Raw genomic sequence first — 27,620 nt, 5'->3', positions numbered from 1 at the left:
GAGTCACTGGAGGAAGCAAAGAAAAAGAGGAGGAAACGGTGAGCTTTAGGAGAAGGTGGGAGGATTGCTAAGTCTAAGATGGTAAAACCATTGATGGAAGAAGTAGAAGGCAATTCCAAAACCCACTCATTAACAATGCTCGTTAAGTGCTATTCCCATCACCTTGCCTTCGTTTACCTTACTCAGCTGAGCAGAACAAGCAAGTGCATGTATGGATCAATCATTAAGAGTTTTTTTAATCTTTGGAATCAAAGTATAGACAACAAACTCACCTCTCTATTTTGGTACGTAACAAAAAACGTTAATAGTATTTTCAATCAGATAGGAGACCAAAATAGATGTCAGCAAACCTTTCAATTGGATATGATTTAAAACAAATTTTAAAATTAAAATTAAGGTAGTTGTTTCTCAAAATCTGTATTTCTGTAACATGGCTTTGAAAACATTTACATCATTATCAATCACTCTTTCTAACCCACTGAGTCCACTTAGTTCCTGTCTTTATACACATGGGTGGAAGAAACCTATCAATGCCCCTTCACCACCTAAAAAAGTGATTCTCTCTGCTCTAGCAGTCATCCAATGCTTCTGGCTCCTCAGCTATGGGTGGGACATCAGGACACTCCCCATCTCGTGTTGGAATTTTTAACTGTCCAGGTTTTGTGTAGGTCTTGGGCAGGTTACTATACCCGCAGTGAATTAAAGCAACAGCCATGCCGTGTCCAAAGCTAGCTTTCCTCAATCTCCCCCTCCATCCTCCCAGCTCTTACATTTTATGTGGATTATAAAAGATAAGAGGGGCTGAGACATGAAGTCGAGGGGGCTGGAGGATGGAGTGGAGGTGAGGAGTAGGTCTGTAGGACCTAGCTGCAGTGACTGCATGGATGGAACTTTCAGAGGATAGAAAGGGGCATCATACCATGACCTCCAGTACTGCATTAGGGCTCTCGTCCTACATGTCCTTGAAAAGAAAAGCACTGTATCACCCTCTGCCATGCGTGTCCATGTCTTTAAAATGGGAACATTTTCATTTTCTTAGGTGTTAGGTGCAAACAATGCAAATTTGTCCTCCACACCTCTTCACCCCTTCCCGATTACATGCCCCACCTCTCCTAACCCACCAAGTGGAATTTGTGTGTAGCACGTCCTCTTGGATGTGGAGACATTCGCTGGAAAATGGACCACCTACCTGAGCCTCACCCTTAAAGAAAATTGGCTATCTTTCCCCCAAGAAAACATCAACTATCAAAATTAATCTATTGCGATATGTTTATACTGTGTAGAAAAGCTAGTCATAAAATATAAAAGCTACTTTTGCCTGACACCCAAAGATAATCCCAGAAAGTAGTACATATAACTACTTTCAGACTTGACGTTATTTGTAATGTCGATAAATCTGTAATGTCTTTCTCTCTCTCTCTCTCTGTAGTCTTAAAGTTGGCTGTATACAGAAATGAAACCCCCTTTATCTAGAAAATAAGATTGTATGTGCTACTTGATTTTAAAATCTAAACTATTATGAGTTCATATCTGTATTTGTAAGTATTTACATTATGTTTAAGTTGAGCTGTATGCTTGCTTTGAAGCATTGAAAACATTTTATTCTTTCGAGTGTAATAAACATATCCCAAGATGCCAGGTCTTTCCCATGAATTTGACGCAATTCAGCAGAGAAGATTCTATGTACACAAACAGGATCACGTGTTGCTCTGATGTGCAAGTAAATTGCCATCCTCACTAATTATCTTAACGAATTCCTAGGACTATGGTATTTAGAGTGTTAAAAGGCCCAAAGAATAACTGTATTTATTTTCATCAGGAAACATAAAGTTACTCATCGCATCTATACATTAAAGCTGTGTGCCAAAGGAAGCCTAGCTGTTTCCATACCAAGTGTGACCGGGATGACAACCTTTCCTTAAGTCTGCAGTAAAATTCCTCTGTAATTGAAAACATCAAGGAAGCCAGGATTGTGTTTTTTGAGCATTGATATGGTATTTAATTCAGTCTTATCTATCACAATGCTTCACGATACTGGCCTGTGGGTTGAAAATAAAGACAAAATATCAAATGAGAAACTAAAAATGTCTAGATCAAAAGCGAAAAGAAGAAAATGTTGTTTTCATGGACATCACAGGCCTTCTTTCACTGGATCTGCTCCTCCGACTCCGGCAGGCACCTCCCCAAATCCAGCCTGCGGCTAGTTTGTGGAACACAGACTGCACATGTGATCAGGGTGACAGGGCCACATTCCACGTCCTTACCACTCTCTGCCAGCTTTTATCAAGAAAGTACAATTTGAAACATCACCTTGGGGTGAGAAAACTCTTTCATTAAGATTTTTTAAACTAAAGCAAAACAAAACAGCAGCAAAGAAAAATAAATTTTAATAGAAAACAAGCTTGAGATTGTTTTTATATTTTCATGCAGTAAAATTTTGTCTTTCCTTAAATTTGTGCAATGCAACAGAGTTTTACAAGTACAGACAGGAGCATGGTTGTGTGGGTATTTGGGGGTGTTGGGCCAAGGCAGGGTAACTCTGGAAGTTCTTTTTTTTTTTCATTCAAATCCCTGGAACCAGAAGTTGAGTTTTCCTCTGTCCTAAATTTTATCTCAGTAGAGCGCACCTTCATTAGACCTACAGCCACTACAGACAGTTGGATCCCAGTGACATCTAGAGCGCATCTCCCTTAGACCTACAGTCACTGCAGATAGTTGCATCCCAGTGACATTTGATAGTGTCTAAATGTAGAAGTCTGTAAAGTTTCTGCCAATTAGATACACATGATAAAAAAAAAACCCACAGAAATAATGTTCCTTTATATTTTACACTTTGCTCTATTCTGTAGACCACATGGTCTGAGTTCATCATGGGCCAGTACCTTGAAGGTTGAGAATCCCCAGGGGTCAATGACAACATTTCACATAGAATTCTGCTGTATGTTCTGTGTGGCCATCCAGACTTGAGGTCAAAGTCTCTGGTGGGTGTTTGCTCCTCCCCCTCACCTCATTTTCTCCTTCCTCTTTTCTTTTCATCTCCTTCTCTTCCTGTTCTTCCCCTTTCTTCTCCTCTTCCTTCTTTCTCTTATTCTTCATTTTTTTAAACCCTCTCTCCTCTTCTAATCTCCTTGTCTTTTGCCTCATCCTCAACATCTTTTCCCATACTTCCTCCTCATGTCCTCCGATCTGCAACCTCAGATTTTGCATTAATATCTTCTAGGATTGGTTTTAGACATTACTGATCCCCATTCCATAATTACTTTTAGTCAGTGCTAAACTACTGACTTCTCTTCCCTTTAGAGATGAAGAAATCAGGATTTACAGGTGTAACATGGATTTAAAAATTAACTTTGTTCAAGAGCACTGATGGTGTCTCCTTAACTGGATAATTCTCAGTTGCTGATGCCATCATGATGCAGAACATGAGTAGGCCTTGTTCCCTGAGGGTCAGTCATGAGCCCATTCTGTCTGTAAACTGTTTTTATTAGTACACAGTGAGCATGCATATTTATGGGCTATAACATGATAGTTGAGCACATGGGCATGGTGTGCAATGATTACACAGGGTTTCTTGCTATGTGTTATGTTCTCACGTGCCTGTGGTTCCTTTGCATGGAGAGAAGACCCTTTTAAGTGGCTACTGAACGTTTATAGCTAATTGCCAACAATAGCTGCACAGTGATGCTTAGAACAGCAGAAGTCTTTCCTGCAGTCAAAATGCACTCACTCCTGTATTCATTACCTAGCTAACCCCAAGTCTCCCCCTGGACCACCACAGCCTCAGTGACCTCTCTTTTGCTTCATCACCTGTGTGGCTTCCACATGTCATCGAGGGTGTATCACATTTGTCTCTTAACTTTCACTGATCAGGAGTCCCACATGGAGGTGGAGCTGACATGATTCCATCTTGTTATGGCTGAATCCAATTCTGCTGTGTCTATAACTACAGTGTCTTTATCCACTTTTACACTGTTGGGTGGAAATACATTTTAAAAGCTTACCTTAGGGTTTAGCACATTGAGGGCACATACCTCCCATTACAGTGGCCTTTTCAGTAGTCAGTAAGCAACAATAAAACTATACTTTCTGATGTCTAGCCTGAAGTTAACTCCTATATTTATTATGAAATAAGCTTGCTTGGTGCATGGTAATTGTCAGTAAGAGAAAGTTTAAAGTCTCTCTCTCTCTCTCCCTCTCCCCCCCCCTCTCCTTTCCTCCCTCCCTGTCTCCCTCCCTCTCTCTTCTTCCTTCCTTCCTTTCTTCTTTCTTTTGTATTTCTTTCTTGGCAATGTCCCGTGGTGCCTGTCTATTATTTCAGTACTTGAAAAGCTAAGTCAGGAGGATCATGGATAAGTTCAAGACCAGTTTGGATTTCATAGTCAGTTCATTGCTAATCTGGCTACATGGCAAGACCCTGTCTCAAAAAATCAGGTGGCCAAAGACCTGTAACTAGCAGTGGTTAATTGTATCTTTGTTTTACTAAATGAGTTTGTTTTCTAGTTGGGAATATCATTTTGAGAGATCTCATCATTTTTGTTCATGAACTCTGTGCAGACATCAGCCTGCTGTCTAGCGTGCCATAAATTCTTCCAAGAAGAGATCTCTTTGGACATCGGTATCAGAGTTAGATGTGAATTTTAAGCCATCACCTTAGCAACCACCTCTCTGCTCTTACTATGCAGACAGTGTGGGCAGTGTAAACATAGGTGTCTAGCATCTCCTGGGACAGGGTAGTAAGGGAGCCAAGGCTGAATGCAGAAGGAGAGGAATATGACACAGGTGTCACTAAAGAACAGAGACCAGGGACATCACATGGCCCTCTAGAGAACAGTGGGAGAAGAAAAGAGGCCAGCTACTCAGTTTATGACATAAAAGTAGCTGTGATTAAAAAATAATTTCATCACTATGAGAATATTATAGAACCCTGAAAAGTGCCTGAAGTACCAGGTGCATTCCTTATTGATAACTACAGCTCAACTCCTTGTCCCTAAGCATTGTGGCCTGGTGTTTATGTAACATTCACATTTTCTTCTCTGTTTGCTTTCCTCCTCAGTTAAGTAGAAAAAACCCACAGCCTTTGCCTCATGTTAAAATGTTCAGTATGCTGTGAAATAGAAACACAATGGAAAAGAGAATTCTTATTTATTTTTTCTCTTTCAAAAATATAAAGGGAGACATCGTCTTTTGCAAATATTTCGATTTACTGGTCCTCAATCATCAATGATACTTATTTTTTTTACTTCCTTACTGACACAATCAGCTGATGTGTCTTCAATCCTTGCACTGCCATCCAAACGATACACACAGGATCTGCGGCCAATCCCGTTTCCTTCCTCAGGCAGGAAAGTAGCTGCTGTGCCACTTCCTTGTTAGTGACCTGTTTATACAACACTTTACAACCTGGGTGTTCAAGAAACAGAATGAATATGGCAGGCTACCACAGAGCAGCAAAGGAGAGGATGGCTTTAGCATGCCAGAGCATGATTGAGATGTAGGCCATCAAATACTCTTGGAAGTATTGTTGATGAGATTCTTTGCAAAGTGTGAGATTAGTTTATTTCCCAATTCATTGCAAAGTTTAAAACTATAGGGTGATTAGTTAATACTCGTTTTACTGTTTGTGAATTCCATTACTCTTGCAAGAAGCTGCTTGTTGGTTCCCGGCCACCGGGCTAGCATAGATCTGAAATGATCACACAGAAACCATATTAATTAAATCACTACTTCACCCATTAGCTTCAGATTCTTATTGGCTAACTTTTACATATTAATTTAACTCATCTCCATTAATCTGTGTATCGCCATGTGGCTGTGGCTTACCAGGTAAAAGTTCACAGTGTCGGTGTCAGGCAGCTCCATATCTTCTCTCTGACTTCACCTTTCTTCCTCCCAGCATTCAGCTTAGTTTTCCCTGCCTACCTAACTTCTGCTCTGCTATAGGTCCAAAGCAGTTTCTTTATTCATTAATGGTAATCACAGCATACAGAGGGAAATCGCACATCACTTTACTGCTCAGAGGAGAGTAATTTTCATATTTCGACATAATTTTAAAGGTCGTAAGAGAATCCTAATCCATGACTTTTTCTGATTTATAAAATAGTTTTAATGACAAAGTAGTCAGAGGTTCTTAACTCACAAGTTTTCATTTTCCACTCACTGACAGTGATGAGCACATGGACAATTATAAACGGCACAGCTCTGCATTTCTTCTCGCGTTTCGTGGTTCTAGTGTTGATCGCTGCTCGCCCCTTTATAATGACAAGCCTTTCCCCAGTGGTGGCCTTGTTTATGCAGTCAACTGTAAACCCTGTCAGTGCCACAGCCACACCAGAAGCTTCCACGATGATGCTTCTGTGGACCCATTTCCCCTGGAGCACAGCAGAGGCAGCAGAGAAGTCTGTGATGACTGCCAACGTCACAGGACAGGTAATCTCAAATCCTGAAAGACTGACTCAGCCTGTAGGACCCTGGGTGTCTGTCTCTAGATGCACAGTATTTTAAATCATGATATAGTTTTTTTATTTGGGGATGAGCTTACATGCTGTTAAGTTTGGAAGCAAAAGCTTGTTCATCAAATGTTCTCCATCCAGAAATAGTTCTTCATTGTGTTTGCAGGAAGGTGTTTCCCACAAAGAGTTCACATCATTGACCAAGCTGTTGATTTGGATAGCTTCACCTAACTCAGTTTGAATACATCCTTACAGTGAGTTACTTGTGTCCCTTATAGTCCTGCCTTCCTTGTGTCTGGCTTCACACATGGGCAAGTTACATTTGCTCAAACATTACACAGAAACCAACCATTTTTTAAGACATCATGAATATATGGACCAAGAAGCTGGCTCATAGGAAAAAGAACTCACTGGAGAGCCCGAAAGTCTGAGCTGCATTTTCCACCCTACACGGGGGAGGGAGAGGAACGAGTCTTGCAAGTTGTCCTCTGCCCTCCAGAGGCACACAGTATTGCACACATGTTCATCACACACACACACACACACACACACACACACACACACACGGTAACAAATTGGTTATAAATACAGAAGGTGATTCACAGTCTCTGTTGGTCCTATAATTAGTGATGTCTAGCAGGTATTAAAATCACTGCTTTCTGAGAAGCAGTATTAACATGGAAGCAAAAGCAGGCAGCATCAGTGTTTGTGAAATATAATACAAACATAATGGGCCCCAAAGTGTTATTCTGGGGCATGAGAAAATGAATTACATAATTATTGGTGACATAAAATAGCATGAGAAGCTGACCGGGCATGGGTGCCATGGAGGTGAGCGTTCCGTGTTGATAACGCAAGAGCGGGTTCCAGAGCAGAGTACAAACTGAGGAGCCGTCAATGTCAGTATCCTAGAAGCATTATGAATTTATTTAATTTTTAATTAATCATAAGATAATAACCATCAGAATGAAAAAAAAACTAGTTCATTATCTAGTTTTCTGATATTGGGTCCATTTCCAGCAACATCTGAACGGAGTGTATGGTTTGTAATGGGAAATTCTATAGCCTGATGGCTCATTTCAGCCTCTTTCCCTAGTCTTGGCTCTGCCCACATGGACTCTTGGATTCACTCAGAACATAGGCTCCTATTCATAAGAAGGCAAGAGAAAAGGCTGATTAATAAGCTGAGAGTCATAGGCCCTGTGCTACATACTGGACTCTGCTACACTCTTCTAATGCAAGGTTTATCTGGTCTTCTGAGACTTGAAGTAAAAAATACCTAACAGAAGCATCAAAGATTATTGAGTATATAACTATCCATCATGTAAGAGCACTCTCCAATTTTTTCATAGTCTACTTCTGAAAAACACATCTTTATATTTTGTGTGTGTCTGTGTGGTGATCATGTGTCTGTGTATGCTGATCATGTGTATATATGTGGAAGTCAGAAGTTACCATCAACTCTCTTCCTCAGTCACCTTCCACCTCGTGTCCCTCTGCCTGAAACTCATTCATTTGGCTGACCTGGCTGGTCAGTGAGCCCCAGTGACCCATCTGTCACTGGGTAACTGATATGTGCCACTCCATGGGCCTGGCTGGCTTTGTGTGTGCTGGGTATCAAATTCAGGTCCTCCTGCATTCACACCAAGGGCCTTCCCAACTACGTGAGCTCCATGACTCTCGACAAATGTTTGTAATGCAGCATTCCGCAGCATGCCTACTTCCTTCCACACACGTAGATGTCATCTGCCACGAGTGTGGCAATTCCTCACATTTTGCTTTAGAAATAAGTGTCTGGCCATGGGGCTGGAATTTTAAGTTTGGGAATGGCTTCTTTTAAAAAATGTATGCTCCCTTCCAAAGCAAAACTTCTCAGAAGTGTGGCATTGCATAGCAGATGGGCGTTTAATGGAGTAGAGCACCATTTGGAACAGGTTCACCGTTTCATATGCTCCGGATCACTAAATTGGCAGGTAAAGATGAAAGGTGCATTAAAATGGACGTCCCGAAAATTACAGAATTTCCTCAAAGGAATACAGTCTTTAATCTTGAATTATGCAGCCGATTGTAATGAATTATGAGTCCTAATGCACACCCTATCCTGACGCAGGGAGAAACTGTGAGTCCTGCCAGGATTACTTTTACCGGCCCATTGGTGCAGATCCCTCTGCCCTCGGCATCCGCAAGCCCTGTGACTGCAACCGCACAGGGACTAGAAATGGCAGCCTCCTCTGTGACCCGGAGAGTTACTTCAGTGACGAAGGTAATGGATGGCTCTCCTGCTAGAGGTCAGTTTGGGACAGTCCCCCGAGGTCTTCAGTTCTGAGTTAGCATTTAGAGACAGACAAGGCAGACAGGATCTTGAGCAGTGTCCATCAGGAATGTGAACTCTGGGTACTGTGTAGTGGTCCCTTTGCAGACAAGAAGGACTTGTTTTAATTTTAATTTTGAAATATGTCAAAAAAAGAATTGAAGAGTGTGAATTCTATTCAATCTTCAAAGTAGTGAAGCATTTTAAAAAATTATAAGTAAGACACTTTAATCTCCAAATCAGTAGAAGATAGTACTACAAAAGCTAGTTATGTGAAGACCCAAGTAGAAGTCCTGGTGTTTCTCTGCTTCTGAATGTCTCATTTCTACCTGCCTAATAGTTTAAAATACAATATTTTGCTTATAGTCTTAAATTATGATTATTATCTATGTCCCTAAATTTTGATGTATAGCTTACATGAATACAAATCTTCACTAAGCTGCCTGAAGTCCTACTTTCTAGTCAATAGCTCTGGATTAAATTGGGTTGTATTATCTCGAGTTTTTACTTGTCAACCTCATATCAACAAATAACAGGATAAAAGAAAATTTATCTTACAAAACCAACTCAATGATTGTATTAATTTTAATGAATGCATATTATTTTGAATAGTTGAAAATATAAAGGTTGCTGGGACGTGGTGGAACAGACCTTTAATCCCAACATATGGGAGGCAGAGGCAGGTGGATCTCTGTGAGTTCAAAGTCAGCCTGATCGACAAGAGTTTGTTCCAGGACAGCCACAAAGCTAGAGAAACTCTGTCTTGACAAACCAAAAGAAAGAAAGGAAGGAAGGAAAGAAGGAAGGAAGGAAGATAAAGGTTATGTCAATAGCCTAGCTGTAAAACATTTTATGAATTACATTAAAAACATAATTAATTCAAGACAATCTACAAGATATACTTGTTACATTACTTTCAGCAAACCTTGAACAGAGCTTTTCAAAACAAGTTGATGTGGCATTTGCTTGTAATCTTGGAATTTAGAAAGCAGACACAGGGAGACCAGCAGTTTGAGTCCAGTCAGCTAGATCCAGATGCAACTCTGAAGCCAGCCTGTGCTATATAGCAAGAATGGCTGGACGTGCCCATCAGAAACCTTCAAACTAAGACCAGAGTGAGCTGTCCCTGCACACCCCTGGAGAGCTGCAAGAAAAACATGGCCCAGAGCAAGAGATGGTAAATAGTAAAGGAACAGAAGCCCCCCAGGAGACCTGTCTGTGGAAAGTAAAATGTGCACCCACTAGGGCAGCCCAGTGTTCCTCAGAATACTGTCCCAAGTTTTACCATGTGACCTGTACTGACCTTATTCCCAATAACCAAAATATAGATGTGAACTAAATACACCCCAACTAATAAACGGATAAATGAAATGGAGCATAGATGAAAGTAGAGGACGGAATAGGGGCAAAGACAACAGGACACTTTTAAATATTTTATTTTGATTTTTAAGTGAACAAAAATAATCTAGTTAAAATGTGTAAAAATCGGGCTGGGCAGTGGTGACACACACCTTTAATCCTAGCATTTGGGAGGCAGAGGCAGATGAATCTCTTTGAGTTCAAAGCCAGCCTGGCCTACAGAGTGAGTTCCAGGACATCTAGCGCTACACAGAAACCCTGTCTTGAAAGACCAAAAAAAAAAAGTGTAAAAAATATATGGTCTTTAAAATATTAATTTTGATCCTTTGTGTTTCCTTTAAAATTATTTTCCCTCCAATTCTGTTTCGTTTATTATTTTTGTGGTCAGAAAACAAGATAATTTTCCTAAAATCTAGTATGTAACAAAGAAGGTGACATACAGGGACTTATATGTAATCAGAAAAAGTTGCAAGATTTTCCAGATTTGAAACAATCCCGTATCTATCTCTAAAGCACACTCACATTTTACATTGTTTTGATTACTTTTTCATTCTTTTACTAGAGAAATCACTGATGACTTTGGGACTACTTTTCCATTAATAACTCCTGTATTATTTTTCAGCAAACCCCAAGCCCGGGTGCTCCAGCTATGACATCTAGAAGGCATTTACCATATAAATGCTCTAAGTTAACACAGTGATATATTTTACATATCCAAAAGATCCAAGTAGCAGTTTGAAGTCTGAGTGAAATAAACTTAATCCAGGTCAGGCAAGAACGCCTGAGATGATAACGGCATGAGATGGGAGCCATAGAGAGGCAGAAAGACCAGAGCCACCCTGCTTCCCCTTAAAGCCTCTCGGTGCATCAGCACTACTGGGGCTGGCAGCGTGCGGTCCTCCCAGGCTTTCTGCTCTGGACGTTGAAGAGGCTGAGCAGATGGTTGTCATCTGCCATAGCTTCTGGTGAACAGGCCAGAATCTTACCTCTCGCACACCCCTTAGCCATTGCCATGGGGAAGCTGACAAGCATCAGGCACTGCAGGATGGAAAAGCAAAGGCGTGCTAGTTTTGCACCGGTGTAGAAGCGTATCTTCTCAAATGAACGTTCTCAGCAGCTAAACAAGATGAAAGTTTGTGGAATCACAAAACACTTGACTGGAAGCAAGTGCTGCGGTGCACATTCTTCTCTGACATTTCCAGTCCATGACATTCATATGTAGCAGAAACCGCTACACACATATATGTACTTTTGCAGTAGAACGAGCACCTAAGGAACACCAGGCAGCACGAAGGCCAGGAACTCAGGGAAAGGTCATTGTCTCAGCGCTGCGAATACACAGTCACTTCCCAAACTGACTGGCACAGGGCTGCGCCAACTCCTGGCAGGTGGGAAGCTTAGTGGGCAGGTCGAGAGATGGTTTATCTTAGAAACATGAGCAGAATGAAAAGGTATTTCATCAGTAATCTCTGTGTGTGTATGTATGTATGTATGTGGATGTGGATGCATGTAGAACAGAGGTCAGAGGTCAACCACAGACACGACTTGTCAGGCTTCATCACTCTTTTCTATTTTTGAAACAGGGTCTCTCTGTAGTCTGGAACTCCCCAGTTAAACGAGGTGGGCTAGCAATCTATCCCAGGTACTCTCCTGGCTCTGTCAGCTCGGGTGGAGATTCTAAGAGTGCATCACTCCGCCCGGCTTCTTTAGGCAGACTCTCCAGATGGAGCCTTGTGCTTGCAAAGCTCTTGGTCCCCTGAGCCATCTCTCCGGTCTCCAGAATTACAAGAAAAGCATAGCTAAAATCAGCATCTTTCTAGTACTTAAATTTAGACTCTTACTCCAGTGTGGCGTCCAGTTTAGAAAGCCCGTGTTTCCTTGAAGATCAGCAGGAACGGGGTGCAGAGCTAGGAGGCCCCCAGGTCAGTCTGAGTCTGGGAATTAACTAACTTAATGACAGCAGCTAAATAAGTACCTAGCACTTGAAGTAACAGATGCCAAAGGATGTTTTCACATGACTCAGCCCCAGAGCTTTGAGGATGAAGACTCCTGAGCTCCACATTTTAATTGTTCAGCTCTGGGTTATTTAGTTGTGTATAATTAAAGGACCAAAATCAGAAAATGAAATTGCATGTTGGATATAGATTACTGTGATTTCTTTTCTATGTTTAAAATGTCATGTACGTTTGAAAAGTATTTTCATAATCATGTACATAAAATAGCCATTTTAGCCCAAACAGTTTGGATAAATGGTCTCTAACGAGCACCCTAGGACTGATGACAAATTCCTTGTAGACACTCAGTAGAAATTGTGAGTTCTGGGCTGAGTGTTGTGGCACAATGTCCATGACCCCAGCAGCTAGGAAGTGGGGACATTTGGGATCAAGAATTCGATGTCATTCATGATGACAAAGTGAGTTTGAGGCAAGACTGGACTACATGAGACCCTACCATAAATCTGCCCATCCCACATACTCAGAGAGAGAGAAAATAGTCATTATCCCTATAGTGTTTGACAATGTTTCCTAAGTATATTTTTAGTGATACAATGATTAATTTTAAATAATTTACTTCACAAATACTGTGGGGTAAGACTCTCCCAGGCGCTCTGCTTGTCAAGTCATATATAAAATGAATGAACAAGCTACCCAGAACCAGAACTATCAAATTTTAACTTTCCACAATGACTGTGCTCACTTTTTTAAATGAACTGTTTTTAGCTTTGTTATTTCCAAGGAAAACTTTGACAAAATGTGCCCAATGAGGCAATTTCGAAGTCCCCAAAGCTTGCCTTCTTGGCTCCCCTGGCCTCTCACTGAGAAACTCTTTGGTTTGCTTTATCTTAGCCCTCAAACCACCTCCTTTCCTGTCCCTGTTCTCAGACTGGCACGATGAGTTCTGCAGTTCGCAGATCTATTAAGAGTGAAATGCCTCTTCCGTGTCCCCCCATGTGGGGCCTAATGCTGTCCAGGTCATGTTGCTTCTGGTGGTTTCCTTCGACTTACTTTTCTTTAGGCGTTCTTTCAGATGGCTGGTCACCTTGCTTTTATGTGACTGTTACACATGGACTTAATTTTTTGGGAGTGTCGCTATTTATTAAAGTAACTGAATTTGGGTGGATTGGAAAACTGTGGTTCAGATACAATTCCTCTTTGTCTCCCAAAAGCTTTGTATCAAACACTTGGTTCTGCTGCCCCGATATTATGATGTGATTGATGATTCCTCCAAGAAGATGGGATGTGGGAATGGTTATCATTGGGTTTTCTCCTTTCCTGTCTTATTTCCTGTCTAAGCTTGGTCTGGGTTTCTGTTGGTCTTAGGAGCTCTGCCTGGCTTCCTGTCTGGCCATACGTTCTCTATCTTACAGCTTCTTGTGCCTTGCAAGCTCTATCTTCCAGGACCTGTGTGTTTGCCTCTATACCACTTGATCTTTGACTGACTTCCCGTGCAGTCAAAACATCTCTATCTGACTTCCTGTCTGACCATGTGATCGCTGAGTTCCTGTAACATATGAGCACCTCTGGTTTTCAGTCTTCTTGTGTGATCTTCCTGGTTTCCTGTCTGGCCTTGTGTTCTCTGCCCAGCTTTCTGTCTGATCATGTGTTCTTTGTCCCATTTCCTGTCTGACCACTCAAGTTCTGACTGACTTCCTGTCTGGGGCTGTGGAAATTCCACTTCCTGCATACATTGCTTCTACTCTGATATCATCTGCCGCAAGGTTCATCTTGAGTGCCAAATTTATCGTCATGCTCCTGAACAAATGAAAAATCCTTAGGTAAGGAGACTTCCAGGCCATCATGACTTTGCCTTGTATTATCCAGGGCATGTGGCAATAAACCACACTGAACCATCATTTTGTTCTCCTTAACAAGCTTAGAACTCCAGAGAGAAATACATAGTTCTCAGCTCTCTTTGCAAGGACTTCCTAACTCTAATCCCACAGCCTTGCAAAGCATTAGCAGAAAATACCACATGAATATTCCATATGAACATAGCTGTAAGTACCTCTACAATAATTATTGACCAGACTCTTGCTGTCTAAACTGCACTAATGCACCATGACTGCTTGGCGTGTGCCTTGGGAGCGTAAAGTTATTTCACTATTTAAAACTCAGTTGAAATATTATATCAATTCAATCATGCATTCGAATTAATATAATGTAATAAACCACATAAACACAAAGAGAAGTTCCTTGTAATGATCTCAGTAAGTTGTAAAAAGCTTTTAAAAATATTAAAAAGATTTCCACGATGAGAACTTTCTCTAAGATGGAAATAAACATTTCTCAGGCTGAATGCTGCCTGCTGATGAGCCACAGCAAAGAGCATACTTGATAATAAATACTAAATGTTTTCAACCTAAGATCAAAAAATGGAGAAAGGATATTTGTTCTCATAGCTTCTCCTTAAAATTGTAAAAAAAAATTAATGTAGAGAAAAAAAAATTAATTAAAAAAATCATAATTATCCAAAGAAAATAAAACACCTATTGGCAAAATGCAAGATGGTGGTGTTTATGAGCTTTTTTTGCAGGTATCCCTTCCTCTCCCCATATTTTCATATTTCATTCTCCCCTTGTGATATGTCCTCCACAAATGTGTTTGAAATGGCTGCATCACCTAGTTGTGCTCAGTGTCCAGAGGCACTGCAAGCAAGGTCTAAAACTTCGTAAGTCTTAGTGCAGTGATATGAGGAAGCATTTGGTGAGGCTGGAAATTTGGTGAGGTGGTATTTAGATTTTGTTGAGTAGTAGTTGGTTGCAAACTCTCATAACATAAATATTGCTCAGGATTGTCATTCCTTGGAAATTCAACTTTGACTTGATGCTATTATAGATTTTTGTATTTTTACGAAAAGTTTATTATTTCCTTTTCACCCAAGGAACTCTCATCAGTACCACAGAAGTATCATTACCAGGACTGTAGTGGCAAGGATGGGCAGATGGCTCAGTGGTAAGAGTTGCTTGCTGAGTGACCATGACCTAAATTCAACTCTCCAATATCCACCTAAAAGGCCAGACATATCTCACATAACTGTAACCCCAGCGCTGTGGGACGTGGGAACAGGAGGCTCCCTGAGAGAAATGAGACAGAGTCAGGGAGATGCCGTGTAGCCCTGCAGGAGACAGACTCTGAAACTTTAGCTAGTAAGCCACAGCCATGTGATGATACACAGATTAATAGAAATAGGTTAAATTAACATGTAAGAGTTAGCCAGTAAGAAGCTAGAGCTAATAGGCCAAGTAGTTATTTCATTAATACAGTTTCTGTGTAATTATTTTGGTTTCTGGGCAGCTGGGAAACAAACAAGTGGCCTCCTCCAACACATGCATATGCTCACACACACATGTGCACACAACGTTAAAGGATTCTTAGAAATGGTCAAACCACCAGCATCCTTGCTATTGTAATGCCTTCGTTGTAATGGGTCATGAGAAGGAGGCAGAAAGTAATCAACTGATACAAACATAAGTGGGTCTGGGTTTATTTACCAAACTAATTAATGTGGAAGAAGCCAGACAAGGTACATACCTCAGGAATGCCATTTTAAAGAGGAGTATTTCTTATTTCATATGTGTAGGCAGACATGTCTTGTGACATGGGTTGTACTTGGCATAAGAAGTGAAGGAGAGAGTTATATGTCTACCATATAACCTATATGGCAAGAGGTTCTGGTGAGCCCTGTTTCAACCTCCCAGAGGTAGTAATTGTAGGCATGAGGCACCACAACCCAAACCTTTCAAGTTTTAAGCACACATATTTAAATGTATACTTTTCAAACAACACTCAAAACTTATCTCTATTTCCTTGAGAAAAAAAGTAACGAGAATTATTTTTCAGTCCTTCTAAACTCCTTCTGGAGATATTTATGTTAATTTGTTAATCTCTAAGGGAGCCAGTGCACACAACACACCATGTACACTCTCCTTCCTTCTCCTTGGACACCTGAGGGTGCCCTGTGCACCTCTCATTTTAGCCACTCTGCGAATTCTGTTACTGTCCAGAGTTTCCCTCTAAGAAAGTGTTACACGGACAGGATAGCTAAAGATTTAGGATTCTAGTTTGGATGCTTTCAAAATCTAACTTTTGAGCAGTTGAGAGACTGTGTGAGACTTTGGTTCACGCCACTTCCATCCCTTGGAATTCCAGCAGAGGTACCACTGCCAAACGTGCTGGGAGCGCTCTCTTCTTTGGGTTCAAAGCCCAAAACTTATGTAAAATATCTGAATAAATGTTTCCCAATAGCACTCCCTCTGAGATACGCTGTGTTGCTAATAAATTCCTCCTGCACTTTTTCATCAAGTCTTCCTTTAAATTGGGTTGCAGTGTTCTGTTTTCTGCCCTGTTTGAGGAGGAAGGGGTGTCAGTTTACAACCCCTTTGTGCAACTTCTACTTTCTTTCTTTTTTCTCTTTTTTTATTGATTTTTATTGAGCTCTACATTTTTCTCTGCTCCCCTCCCTGCCTCTTCCCTCCTCCTTCAACCCTCCCCCAAGGTTCCCATGCTCCCAATGTACTCAGGAGACCTTGTCTTTTTCTACTTCCCATGTAGATTAGATCTTTGTAAATCTCTCTTAGAGTCTTCATTGTTGTCCAAATTCTTTGGGGTTGTGATTTGTAGGCTGGTTTTCTTTGCTTTATGTTTAAAAACCACCTATGAGTGAGTACACACGATAATTGTCTTTCTAGGTCTGGGCTATGCAACTTCTACTTTCAACCAAACAGAAGTTCAGTTTATTTTCCCACCCAAAGAAACCAAAATGTAGACGAATTATATTAAATACATACAAGACCTCAAGAATAAGAATAAAGAAAATGCCCCCTAGGCATAGAAACTAAATTCTGTAGTTCTCCAATTCCCGCGGATGGCTTCCTTGAAAGAAGGTCTATAACAAGCTATGGGAAAGGAGCTAAGGGTTTCTGGAATCCAGTGTACTTAGTGTTTCAGAAAGACAAGAAGAACACAGAAGAGTCAGGTCAGAGGTTCACAGGGTGTGGTCTGTAAGTCTTCATATGAATGTTGTTTGCTTTACATGTGAAAACCTGGGGAAACACCATGGGAGTGTTAAGGATGAGGGAGCTAAACAGTCATAGAAAGCCAGGAAATTACCAGGGGCGCAAGAAAATAGAACAGCACCTTCCATGGTGAGAATTTAAAACAATAATAGTAAAGATTATCAAATAAATAAATACAGTAATTAAGCTCTTCCAGAGGCTAAGACATGTATGGCTGCCTGGCAAACATATTACAATAAACAGTCGATCTCTATTTGGGGTGTTTTCAAAGCTACATGGGGAAGTAGAGGCTTAGAAAAAAAGACTTAACGTAATAAAACACTAAAAGTATGCAATGAAAACCACACTGGTTAGAACTGATAGTAGACTATGCATTGATGAAATATTAATAACTTAGTATCTTAGCAATAGAAATGAAGCTTAGAGGAAAACGATGACTGAGAAAAGTGAAACCATTGTGAGCAAGCTGTCATGAAACTCTACAAGACTGTGTGAAACTTGATTCCCAGGAGGAGTGGAGTGGAGTGGAGCAGACAAAAATATACAAAGAAATAATAGCTAGAAATACCAAAATTGTACATAAAACCATAGAGTCACTGAGTCAAGAAGGTCAGTAAAGTACATACATGAGAAATAAAAAACTATAAATAGGAATATAATCATTAAATTCCTCAGAACTATTGGTTGCTTCCTCTAGTGATAAAAACAAAATATTGAAGTATCCAAGGAAACATACATATTACATACATACATACATATTACAGAGGAATCACTGCAGGATGACAGCAGACTTCGGCTAAAATAATTCAGGTGAGAAGAAAGTGGAGAAACACTGAACATGCAGCAGACATGGCAGCTCAATCCCGTAGCCGTGGCAATGTCTTTCTGAGGGGAAGAGGAAGCTCAGTTGTACCAAGTATAAAGTTTCAGTCCATTGCAGGCAGAGCCGCAGCATACAAAACATTTTGTAAAAGGGCTTCCGAGGGAGTAAAATACCGCATGTTCCATGGATCAACACATGAAAAGAAGGTGCTCCAAAAGTGGTAGCGGCTAAAGTGCATTTCCTGTATGTTAACTCTCTCTAAGGGGCAATGGAAAGGTTAAACAAAATCAACACCACCTTAAAGAGAGTGCAGTGTGGGAAAAATATGGCCATGGTAAAAAAGGGAGAAGGGGAAGGGTGTAAGGTTCTTATGCCATGTGTGAAGTAAATTTTTCCCTTTTAGGTCAACGGTGTAAATATGTACAAGAGAATACTAAAATCATAAAATAAAATTTACGTTTAGTCAGTCACTGTGGACATCAAATGGATTCAATAAATTATCCTGATAAATAATTAGGAAAGGGCAGAAGAGGAACCCCAGGAAGATTGAGTCAATCGGAAGAAGGTCGTGATGAGCTTTGGGTCATGGCAATAACCATGTCCAAATTCCACAGTCTAATATTCCACTTATGAGTGAAAAATTGGAACAGCATGTGAAAATGAGATCTTACAAACTGAGCATATGCAGTATGTAGGAAATACAGTTCAAATAGAGTGAGCACACGGCCACACGGCCGCTGTGGAAAGATGCCGCTTGCCAGCAAGAAGTGGGGGGGGAAGCTTTATTAGTATCAGGAAACAGATTTTACTGCAACCGTTTTACGGAGGATCCTAAAAACAATTATATATTGCAAAGGGAATTGTTTTCATTTTAATGATAAGCGCTACCGATTCTTAACATTTGTGTGCCAAACAAAATAACTATATATAGAAAGCAAACATCAATAGAACTGAATGAAAAAATAGAAAAAAAAGCTCAATTTCATGTGAAAATATCAATAGCCCTTGTCTTCAATAACCATGAAAAACAAATGGACAGAAAATCAGTAAGTATATAGATTACAGCAACACTATCAACAACGTTGACCTCGTTGACATTGACTGAGCCCTCGGTCCAGCGACAGCCAAGGGTTCCAGCATGGGTTTGAAGTCTATGGAAAACATCTACCAAAATAGACCAGATTCTGGGCCATAAAACATGCCTCAGAAGACTGTAAATTATTTGAATCATATAAAGTATATTAATTGATCAGTTAAATTAGAAATATTAGAAATAAACAAGATATTCAGAAACATGCATAAATATTTAGAAATTGACCTACTTCTAAATAACCCACAGATCACAAAACAGTCACAATGGAAATCAGGAGCCAGGGACAGTGGTTCAGACCTACAGTCCCCACCCTTGTGAGCTAAAGTGGGAGGATCTTGAGTTCAAAAGCAACAATCTAACAAGACTCCAGTTCAGAAGACTTTAAACGCAGAAACACCACCCACAGTTATCACTGTTAGACGGTTAACCTGGCAAGTCATCCGTAGCCCAAATGCCTTCTAGAGAGGATTTCAAAGAAACAGCCCACGTCTTGTAAAACTGGAAAGAACGTGACTGCAGCCCTGCTTATGGCAGTTGCTTCCAACCTGAGGCAGAGCATGTGAGTGTGTATTACTTTCTTTTGTTCATGTGTCTAGAAGTGATCAAGACCAAACTATGATTCGGGAAAGATTAAAACTGACCTCGATAGTGCTTAAGCCTTGAAGAGCAGAGAAATGAACAGAGCTTGAAATATAAAGACACATTTCTGTTCTTGTTCTCTGTTGTACCGTTTTTGTTTTTGTTTTTCTCTCTTTTTCTTCTTGGTCCTAGGAATTTCAATATTAGTCTGCCACATGATTGTAGTGATTGAACTGTCTTCCTCTCGGCCTATTTGACAGGGAACTGGAACGTGAACTTAGTTGCGGTCAGCAGTGTTATATATGATGACATTTGCTGCTTAAGCTACTAAAACTGGGCCTGGAGAGATGGCTCAGTAGTTCAGAATGTCTACTTTTCTTTCAAAGGACTCAAGTTCAGTTCCCAGCTCTTCTATTAGATGACTTTTAACTTCCGAAGAGATCCAATGGCTCCTGCCTCTGTGGACTTCTGGACTTGGATGCACGTATCAATACACATACACACAAAAATATACAACATTAAAAATATAAATCTAAAAAAAACAGACATTCAAATTTTGAATCTCTTGTTTGCCTCAGAACTGGACCTACCTGCCTTGGTTGAACTTACTGAGATCTCTCAATTGTCTGTGCAGCTGGGTGACTGAAGAGGGACTCAGATGTCTGGAGACTGTCAAACAGACTGCTAGCCGGGGTGAAGAAAATAAAGATAATGTGGGCATTTCACTTCTCACATACCCACTAACTCTCTCCAGGAGCTGGCTCACAAGGCAAGCTCAGAGCCTCAAGTCCAACATGAGAGCACAGATTCCCAGATTTACATACGTGTTCAAGCCCCAGTATAGAGCATGTTAACATGTTCGCTAAAGAGAATCAATACCTGAGCTTAAAAGTAGATTTTCTTGGAAACAGTATCTGTTTGAAAGTGTTAGCTTAAGTCAGGATTGTTCCGTGTAACTTGGCTGCCATCCAATCGGCTATGTCACTTAGCCTGACTCCTAATTTGTGCCAATTCTAATTTAGTTTTCCAAATGCTGAGATTTCAGGTATAAGCCACCAGCATGCTTGGCTTAGAAGCATTTTTTAAAGGGGAAGACAGACTCTTTTTTAACATGAGAATGGGAGAGATTGATCTGAGACAGTAAGTAGGTTTATGGTACCTTACTGTTAAAATGCATCTGCAAATGAAATGCTTGGGAAAAAACCTGTATTTTCAGCTCAGTTTGAAGTAACTGAGTCATGTTGATGTTTTTATATAATTATAAAGCCTTCTGCCATTTTCTTTTCAAACTACCTGTTAAGGTATGGCCAATGTTGTAGAATTTTAATTTGCATGTATTATACAAACTTTTTTTAAAAAAAATCAATGACATGAAAATAATTATCGTCAGAATTTGCACCAGACTGGCTCACATGGAGGGCATTATTTTTGTTGACAAAATGCTTTGATAAAACTCAAGACAGGAATTTAGATTTGGGGGGAATATTGTGTGCAAAGGGGATGATAGTTATGTGTGACGATAAAGGCAAACATGATTTGTGGGTAGCGCAAGAGAAGAGAGAAAGCCCACAGTAGTGAACATTTAGTGTGTAGATCCCAGGTCTTCACATGCTCCTGACCACCTCAGAGTGGCTGAAACTCTAATTGGTAGTGAGAAGACATTTAAATTAAACACTTAAAAATGTATGCAAGAGATAAAGTTTGGACACAAGAGACATTTGTCTACCTCTGCCATTCCCTTTTGCTCTTTGTCTTTGAAAGGATATTCTTGATTCACAGGAGTGTGTGTGTGGGATTATTATTTGACAGACACACAGCGTGTGTCCAGGCTTCTGGGGTACTTGCTTCCTGTTTGGAGAGAAGAGTCCACACATATGAAGCACCAGCAAGAAGTCAGGCCTCAGTTACTGAGTGATATTCTTGAAAAGATGGCAATAGGAAACTTAGGCGACCAGGGGACCTTTGCATTTCGTGCCTAGGTGCGATACATGCATACCAAGAGGTGATGGTTGTGTTTGCAGGAAAAGGCATATCCTTCATACTTTCTGGGAGGCTAAGTAAGCAGGCAGCTGTGAAGTACAACCAGGTATGAGGTAGCATTCTCTAAGGGCCTGACCATATTCCTATGCTCACTCTCTTAGATATTGGAGTCTGTCACCCACAACTCAAAAGTTTATACTTTTTACAACTTAGATATTTGCACATCAGTTTTCTTGTCTTATCTCGAAATGGTGATTCCAATAAGACCTCTGTTCTCAGAGGAAGGAAGATGGGGCAACAATGATGCTTTTAAATCTTTAATCTAAAGCCCTGTCCCGGATATTTGAAACCACGTGCATAACTGACAATAATATTAGCGACCTACGACATACTTCCTGCGAAATGATACCACAAAGAAGTGAGCAAGCATTGAAGTATTCCTCAAAGAGGAACGGATAAAGATGTCTATCATGGTGAGTCTTCAGGGCTGTGCTGCAAAGGACATCAATAACATTCACACTTAATGGGACTGTTTCATCATGGGGAGTTTTTCCCCCCTTAATTTAAACACCTAAATGCTCAAAACAGATTTGGACCAACTAGATAGTAAAAGAACAGGGTGAGACCGCAAGCTGGGGCGGTGGAGATTAAATTAGCTGCTGACTCTTTTCTATTTCCAGGACTCGCATGTCTATATTCTGATTTCTTTATATAGTACTTAAATGCCTAATTCCCCATTTCCCCTTTAGTCATATACACCTGACTCCCACGGGCCTATTTCCACCCACAGCCTCCCATTATCTCCCTGCCGAAACTCCCCGTGTTTTCTGTCATGAGGGGCACAACCTGATTGCCTTCTTGTCTGTTTAACATTTCAAGATTTTTTTCACCTTCCCTTCCTGTCTTGTATCTAATGAGGAAATTATCTAAAAATAGCTATGTTCATCATTCTACAAAATGTTGCATCTCCTGTAGATTGGAGGCCAGTGTGATTGGAAGGGACATGTGCCTGGGAGACAGCGCCTTCAACGCCAGGATGAATTCTTGGACCTGCAGGCATTGGATCCTGACGGCTGCCACCCTGAAACTGCAATCCCTCCGGGACTGTGGATGGAGACATTACCTGTCACCAAAATTCAGGCCAGAGCTTGTGCCAAGTGCACGTGATTGGTATGTGTGAGGCACGAGTTTATAGTCACATCTCTGCTCCCAGCCTCTATTTGATTGCTTGACTGAAGGGTAAAACAGGTTCTCTTGCTCAAGGCTGGGGAAAACCAGTTTGGATGAAATTGACTGTCTAAAAATGACTCAATTAATAATTGTATCAAACTGTAGTTTGAAGCTTAGTTTAATCAACCCTTTAGAAGTTTCCTTATTCAGTAGATGCATTAGTTACACGGACTCAACTAATAAGTCATAGAAAAATATAATTTGCCTGCTGCATAGATGTTTCTTTTAGAAAATTAGCACTTTTTCAAAATGTTTTACACTTAATGAGTTCTAAGCAAATCATTTCCCTGCTACTTTTAATAGACTAAAATAAATGGATTTTTTTCAAAACATTCTGTGCTAAAGGGTACTTTGTGATAAATCTTTCCATTTTTTCTATTATATTTCTTTGAACTGTCCCTATGAAATGCAAAGCAAGTCAATATAATTCCACACATCATGTTTATTGCTAGAGTTACTTATAAAGGGTCACATAATTTTAATTTTGTAATTCTGTACCAAGCTGATTATAATAAACAGTGAGCTTTGGTGTTATTTATCATTTTTTTATACAAGACATGCTTTTTTGTTTGTTACTCCCACAGGTATTTTTCAGAAATTAGATTTGATTATAGCAATTTATTACATCCAGCATTTTTGAGGGGAACTACCGCCACATAAGGACAAAATTTATCAAGTGCCCAAAACGCACCACGTACATAATGCACTTTGAAATTTTGATGTATGGGAATATTAGGGAAGTTTTCTGATGAAGTGCACTCTGTGTTCTAACTGAGCATGTCCTGGTTCCTGCAAGAAGTTTAAAAAAGACCTTGGCCTTTCTATTGTCACCCAAGACTCCAAGTCCTGTGTGGTTATACTAACACTGACCTGAACCTCAGAATAATAAATGTACCTGGCAATGATCTCTGCACCACACATGCGCATGCACACACGCAAGCACACATATGCATGCACATGTATACATTTATATATATATATATGTATGTGCTTACATGCAATTCTGAATTATGTCTATATTTTGTAATAATCCCAATTTGTATTGCTCGCTCATATACAGAACTCCACAGCTGTGGTAGACACACATTTTAATTAATCTAATTAAAGGATGATGGACAGGTCTGATGACATCACATAAGCTGTCCCTGATTTAAGGAAAGATGATGTTAGGATGTGTAACATTGTTCCCACCTTTATTTATGACAACTATATAAGCACTAACTTTGAGAAAGAAACCCCTGCTGACGTATGGAGGAGTTGTGTGAAGAATTCGTTCCGCGTGCCTTTCTTCGTTTCTGGGTATTAAATTCAAGATACAGAGACAAGTTGAACCCAGGTCTTTACGCATGACGGAGTGGGGGCTTCTCTCTTCTAGTAACACCTTTTCTGTATTAGTTAGATCCTGCAGCTTGGAAAAGAAAAAAAATTTAATTACCTAAAATGTATCATGATGGGTGCCACTTACTATTGTCATTTGCTCGTTTTATTGGATGCTGTGAGTCTGCAGGAAAATATAAATATGTATTTTGTGAAGATTAAATCCTCGCTTTAACAATATTATAAATAATGATTTCTTGAGTAATCTCTGCAAGTGAAATACTTTTAATAAAAACATGCACTTGACGTGAATATATATTTTCCTAATAGGATTAGCAACCATCCTTGTTGAAGATTACCTCGTTAATAGGAACAAACAGACCCCCTGAAAACACAAGGGTGTGCTGTATATGTTTCAGAAGGCAAACTGTTTGAGTTAACAAAACTGTTAAATCTTACTAATGATTCTATCACCAGTAAAATACATTACCACCAATAATTTTATTAAAGTAGGTCATTCATCTAGAATAAAAAGGGAGAAGAATGTGAATTAAATGCCAAGTGTGCTAACTCGCCCGCACTTGTTAGCTCCGAGTGTGATGCCCTGTAGGCCTCCGTGAGTATCGTTAGGAATAGATTACCTGTCAGGAATATGTATGGCATATTCAAATAAGCACTGTGCATATTTTTAAAACTGATCTGATATGAATCCATGTAGACCGATTTTAATAGTTCAAAATGAGTCATAATTCTTGTTAACAATACAGTTATTTTTAAAATTTGCAGCAATCGTGGTCCTTTTTTATTTTCCTTATTGAAATTAAATGGTATGCCTTAGGTGAGTCATTCATCATTGTTAAAGAACTCGCCTTTTCCTGGAGTTTGAATGAATTTTTGTCCATATACATACATATTATGCATTTTCTTGCAGCTTAGGGCTTCTTTTCTCCATATCAGTGCCTGAGTATGTATTTGACTCTTATTTTAGGACTAATTTTTTATTACAATTATACAATTATAGTTTGAAATAGATGTCTCAATTGATTCAATGCCATGTAGTCAGGTAGTTACATTCATGGATATATGAAGTCTGTCTAAAGGGAAGGGATTTGCATCTAAACATCACTGTTGATTTTTTTAAAATTCCTATTCTTGGCAATGTCCTTGTTGAGACTAACCTAAGTTGTCAGAGGTTTAAGTTTAGGTGACAAAACATTTTTCTCCATTTGTACAACCCATGTACGTGCCCCTCTCAAAAGAAATAACATAAAGCTCTGAGTTTACATCATGCCCGAACAGGTGTGTTTTGAATCATATGATTTGACAAGCAGTGTGCTGGCCATATGAGCCAAGGCAAGTGTAATTTATATTAATTGAAAATGATAAAATGTAGTGTACACAGAGGATTAAAATAAAAATTGGATACATTGTATTTATGTCAGTTATTTAATGTGTAGCCGCTGAAGTAAGGGTGCATGTACCAGTGAACAAAGACAGTTTTCAGACCAGTGTTTTAGTTTTTTCTTCTCCCCCAGCTTTTAAAGGTGCAGTAGTAAATACAAATCCAGTATATCAATTGGGATGCAACATGGAGTTATGGTTTGTGGACAATTTGTGAAAGAATTGTTTGAGGCTAATTGGTGTATTACTCCCTATACGCTTAACATATTTGTAGTGAAAATAGTGAGATTGATCCCCTTACCAGCATTGAAGTATACATGTTAACACAGCTCACCATTGTAATTCCAGTCATGGGGATAGAGAACTCAATTCTAGAACCTGTTTATTTTGCCTAGCTGGTATTTTATACTTTGCTTACCCTCCTAGAAAAATCTTACTAGCTCTCTCCAGGCAATTTTGAGTTTCAGAAAAGTAACTCACGTGCCATGTGACTTTTATATGTCAAAGTCTATTTTAAGTAAAATAGTTTTGAAATTTGTGGAAGTAGGAAAGAGTTTCCCATGCATGCAACAGAAACAATGTGTCTATTCTGCATTTTTTGTTGCATTGATTAGCAATGATATTATTCATAGCACACTGCTTACAAGCCCCATGTGAGAGCTGACTTATTATTTCGGTAGCGTTTGGCCTCGATGGCTGTCCCAGAATGGTCCTCTTTATGTTTTGGATCTGTGTTAAAGGTTAACCTTGAGCCATCATCCCTGGTGCCATCCTAACTCCCAAACCCTTTCAAATGTGTTTTGTTTGCAGGGCTTAGATGCGATCGCTGCAATTTTGGATTTAAACTTCTCCAGAGTATTGATGATGATGGATGTGAGCCCTGCCAGTGTGACCTCCATGGCTCAGCGAACTAGCTGTGCGATCCACTTCCTGGGCAGTGTGCATGCAAAAAAAGAAGCCAAAGGACTTAAGTGTGACACTTGCCGAGAAAACTTTTACGGGTTGGCCAGCAGCGCTTGTAAGGCCTGTGACTGTAACCTGACTGGCTCCCAAGTTGGGACCATCTGTGATGCCGAGACAGGACAGTGCATCTGTAAGTCCAACGCTGGAGGGAGACAGTGCAATCAGTGTGTGGAGGGGAGCTTCAGTCTACCACAGAAAGATTCCTTCCTCCTTTTGCCTTGCAACTGTGAAAAGACTGGGACAGTAGATAGCTCTCTGTCGCGTGACAAATCAACGGGACCATGTCCTAGCAAAGCAGTAGTAACACCAGTTACTACTGCCACCAGTGTGAGCCTCACAGGTTCAATCTGACGATGGGCCATCTTCAAGGGCGCCAGGTGTGAGCGCGACTCCTTGGGGACAATACCTGGGAGCATTTGTGACCCCGTCAGTGGCCAGTGCCTATGTCGGCCTCATTGGCGAGGAAGAAGGTGTGAACAGTGTCAGCCAGGTAGGAGACCAGCTCCTTTTCAGTGCAGTGACTACAGGGGACCCCTTTGTTTCTGGGTGCAGCTTCTAGAGAGTGTACCTCCAGCAGCATCATTGTGCGTACAGCCTCCTAACAGAGCTGTTTGACCTGCTTGAGACTGTCTTGTGTGTGCAATTGCTGTTTGTGGGGGAGTGGGAGCTACTTCCAGACCCAAGCATTTCTTACCTTCACATGGGTGCATTTTTAAAAAATTAAAAGATAAACGATTGAGAATAGGGGTAATTTTTTTTCTAAAAAAGAAGGGAATTTGACCTAATTATCCATACAATTATCAAATATCTAAACGATGAACCAAATTTCTAAATGAAGTTGACTGGAAAGATATTATGCAGAAAAGGGACGTATACTCTGCTATCATAAGGACACATCCAGGATTATTTTTAAATGTCGTTATATAATAGGATAGGTAAATCCTGATCTCATCGTATAGAAACCTATCTTTCCAATTGTTTTCTGATGAGAGTAAAGACCTTTACTTTTTTCTAAGTTTAATTGAAGTAATACTTTATAATAAATTGATCACTTTAAGTATGAGTAGTTACAGTACAGCTGAACGCTATATTGATTTGGG

General features: G+C 40.1%; 1 protein-coding gene across 1 annotated transcript in view; it reads left to right on the top strand.

The window, feature by feature from the left end:
* The window catches only part of Ush2a (usherin), a 683,507-nt gene that overhangs the window by 108,640 nt on the left and 547,247 nt on the right, over positions 1 to 27,620 (top strand). The window contains 8 exon segments of the mRNA XM_087905997.1: positions 6,230 to 6,426; positions 8,560 to 8,689; positions 22,584 to 22,690; positions 22,693 to 22,779; positions 26,368 to 26,504; positions 26,506 to 26,835; positions 26,838 to 26,896; positions 26,898 to 27,010. Coding sequence (XP_087762123.1) covers positions 6,230 to 6,426; positions 8,560 to 8,689; positions 22,584 to 22,690; positions 22,693 to 22,779; positions 26,368 to 26,504; positions 26,506 to 26,835; positions 26,838 to 26,896; positions 26,898 to 27,010 — 1,160 coding nt within the window.

This window comes from Myodes glareolus, chromosome 5 (assembly GCF_982192425.1).
Source record: "Myodes glareolus chromosome 5, mMyoGla1.1, whole genome shotgun sequence".
Classification (NCBI taxonomy): domain Eukaryota; kingdom Metazoa; phylum Chordata; class Mammalia; order Rodentia; family Cricetidae; genus Myodes; species Myodes glareolus.
This window is presented reverse-complemented; position numbering and strand designations above follow the sequence as displayed.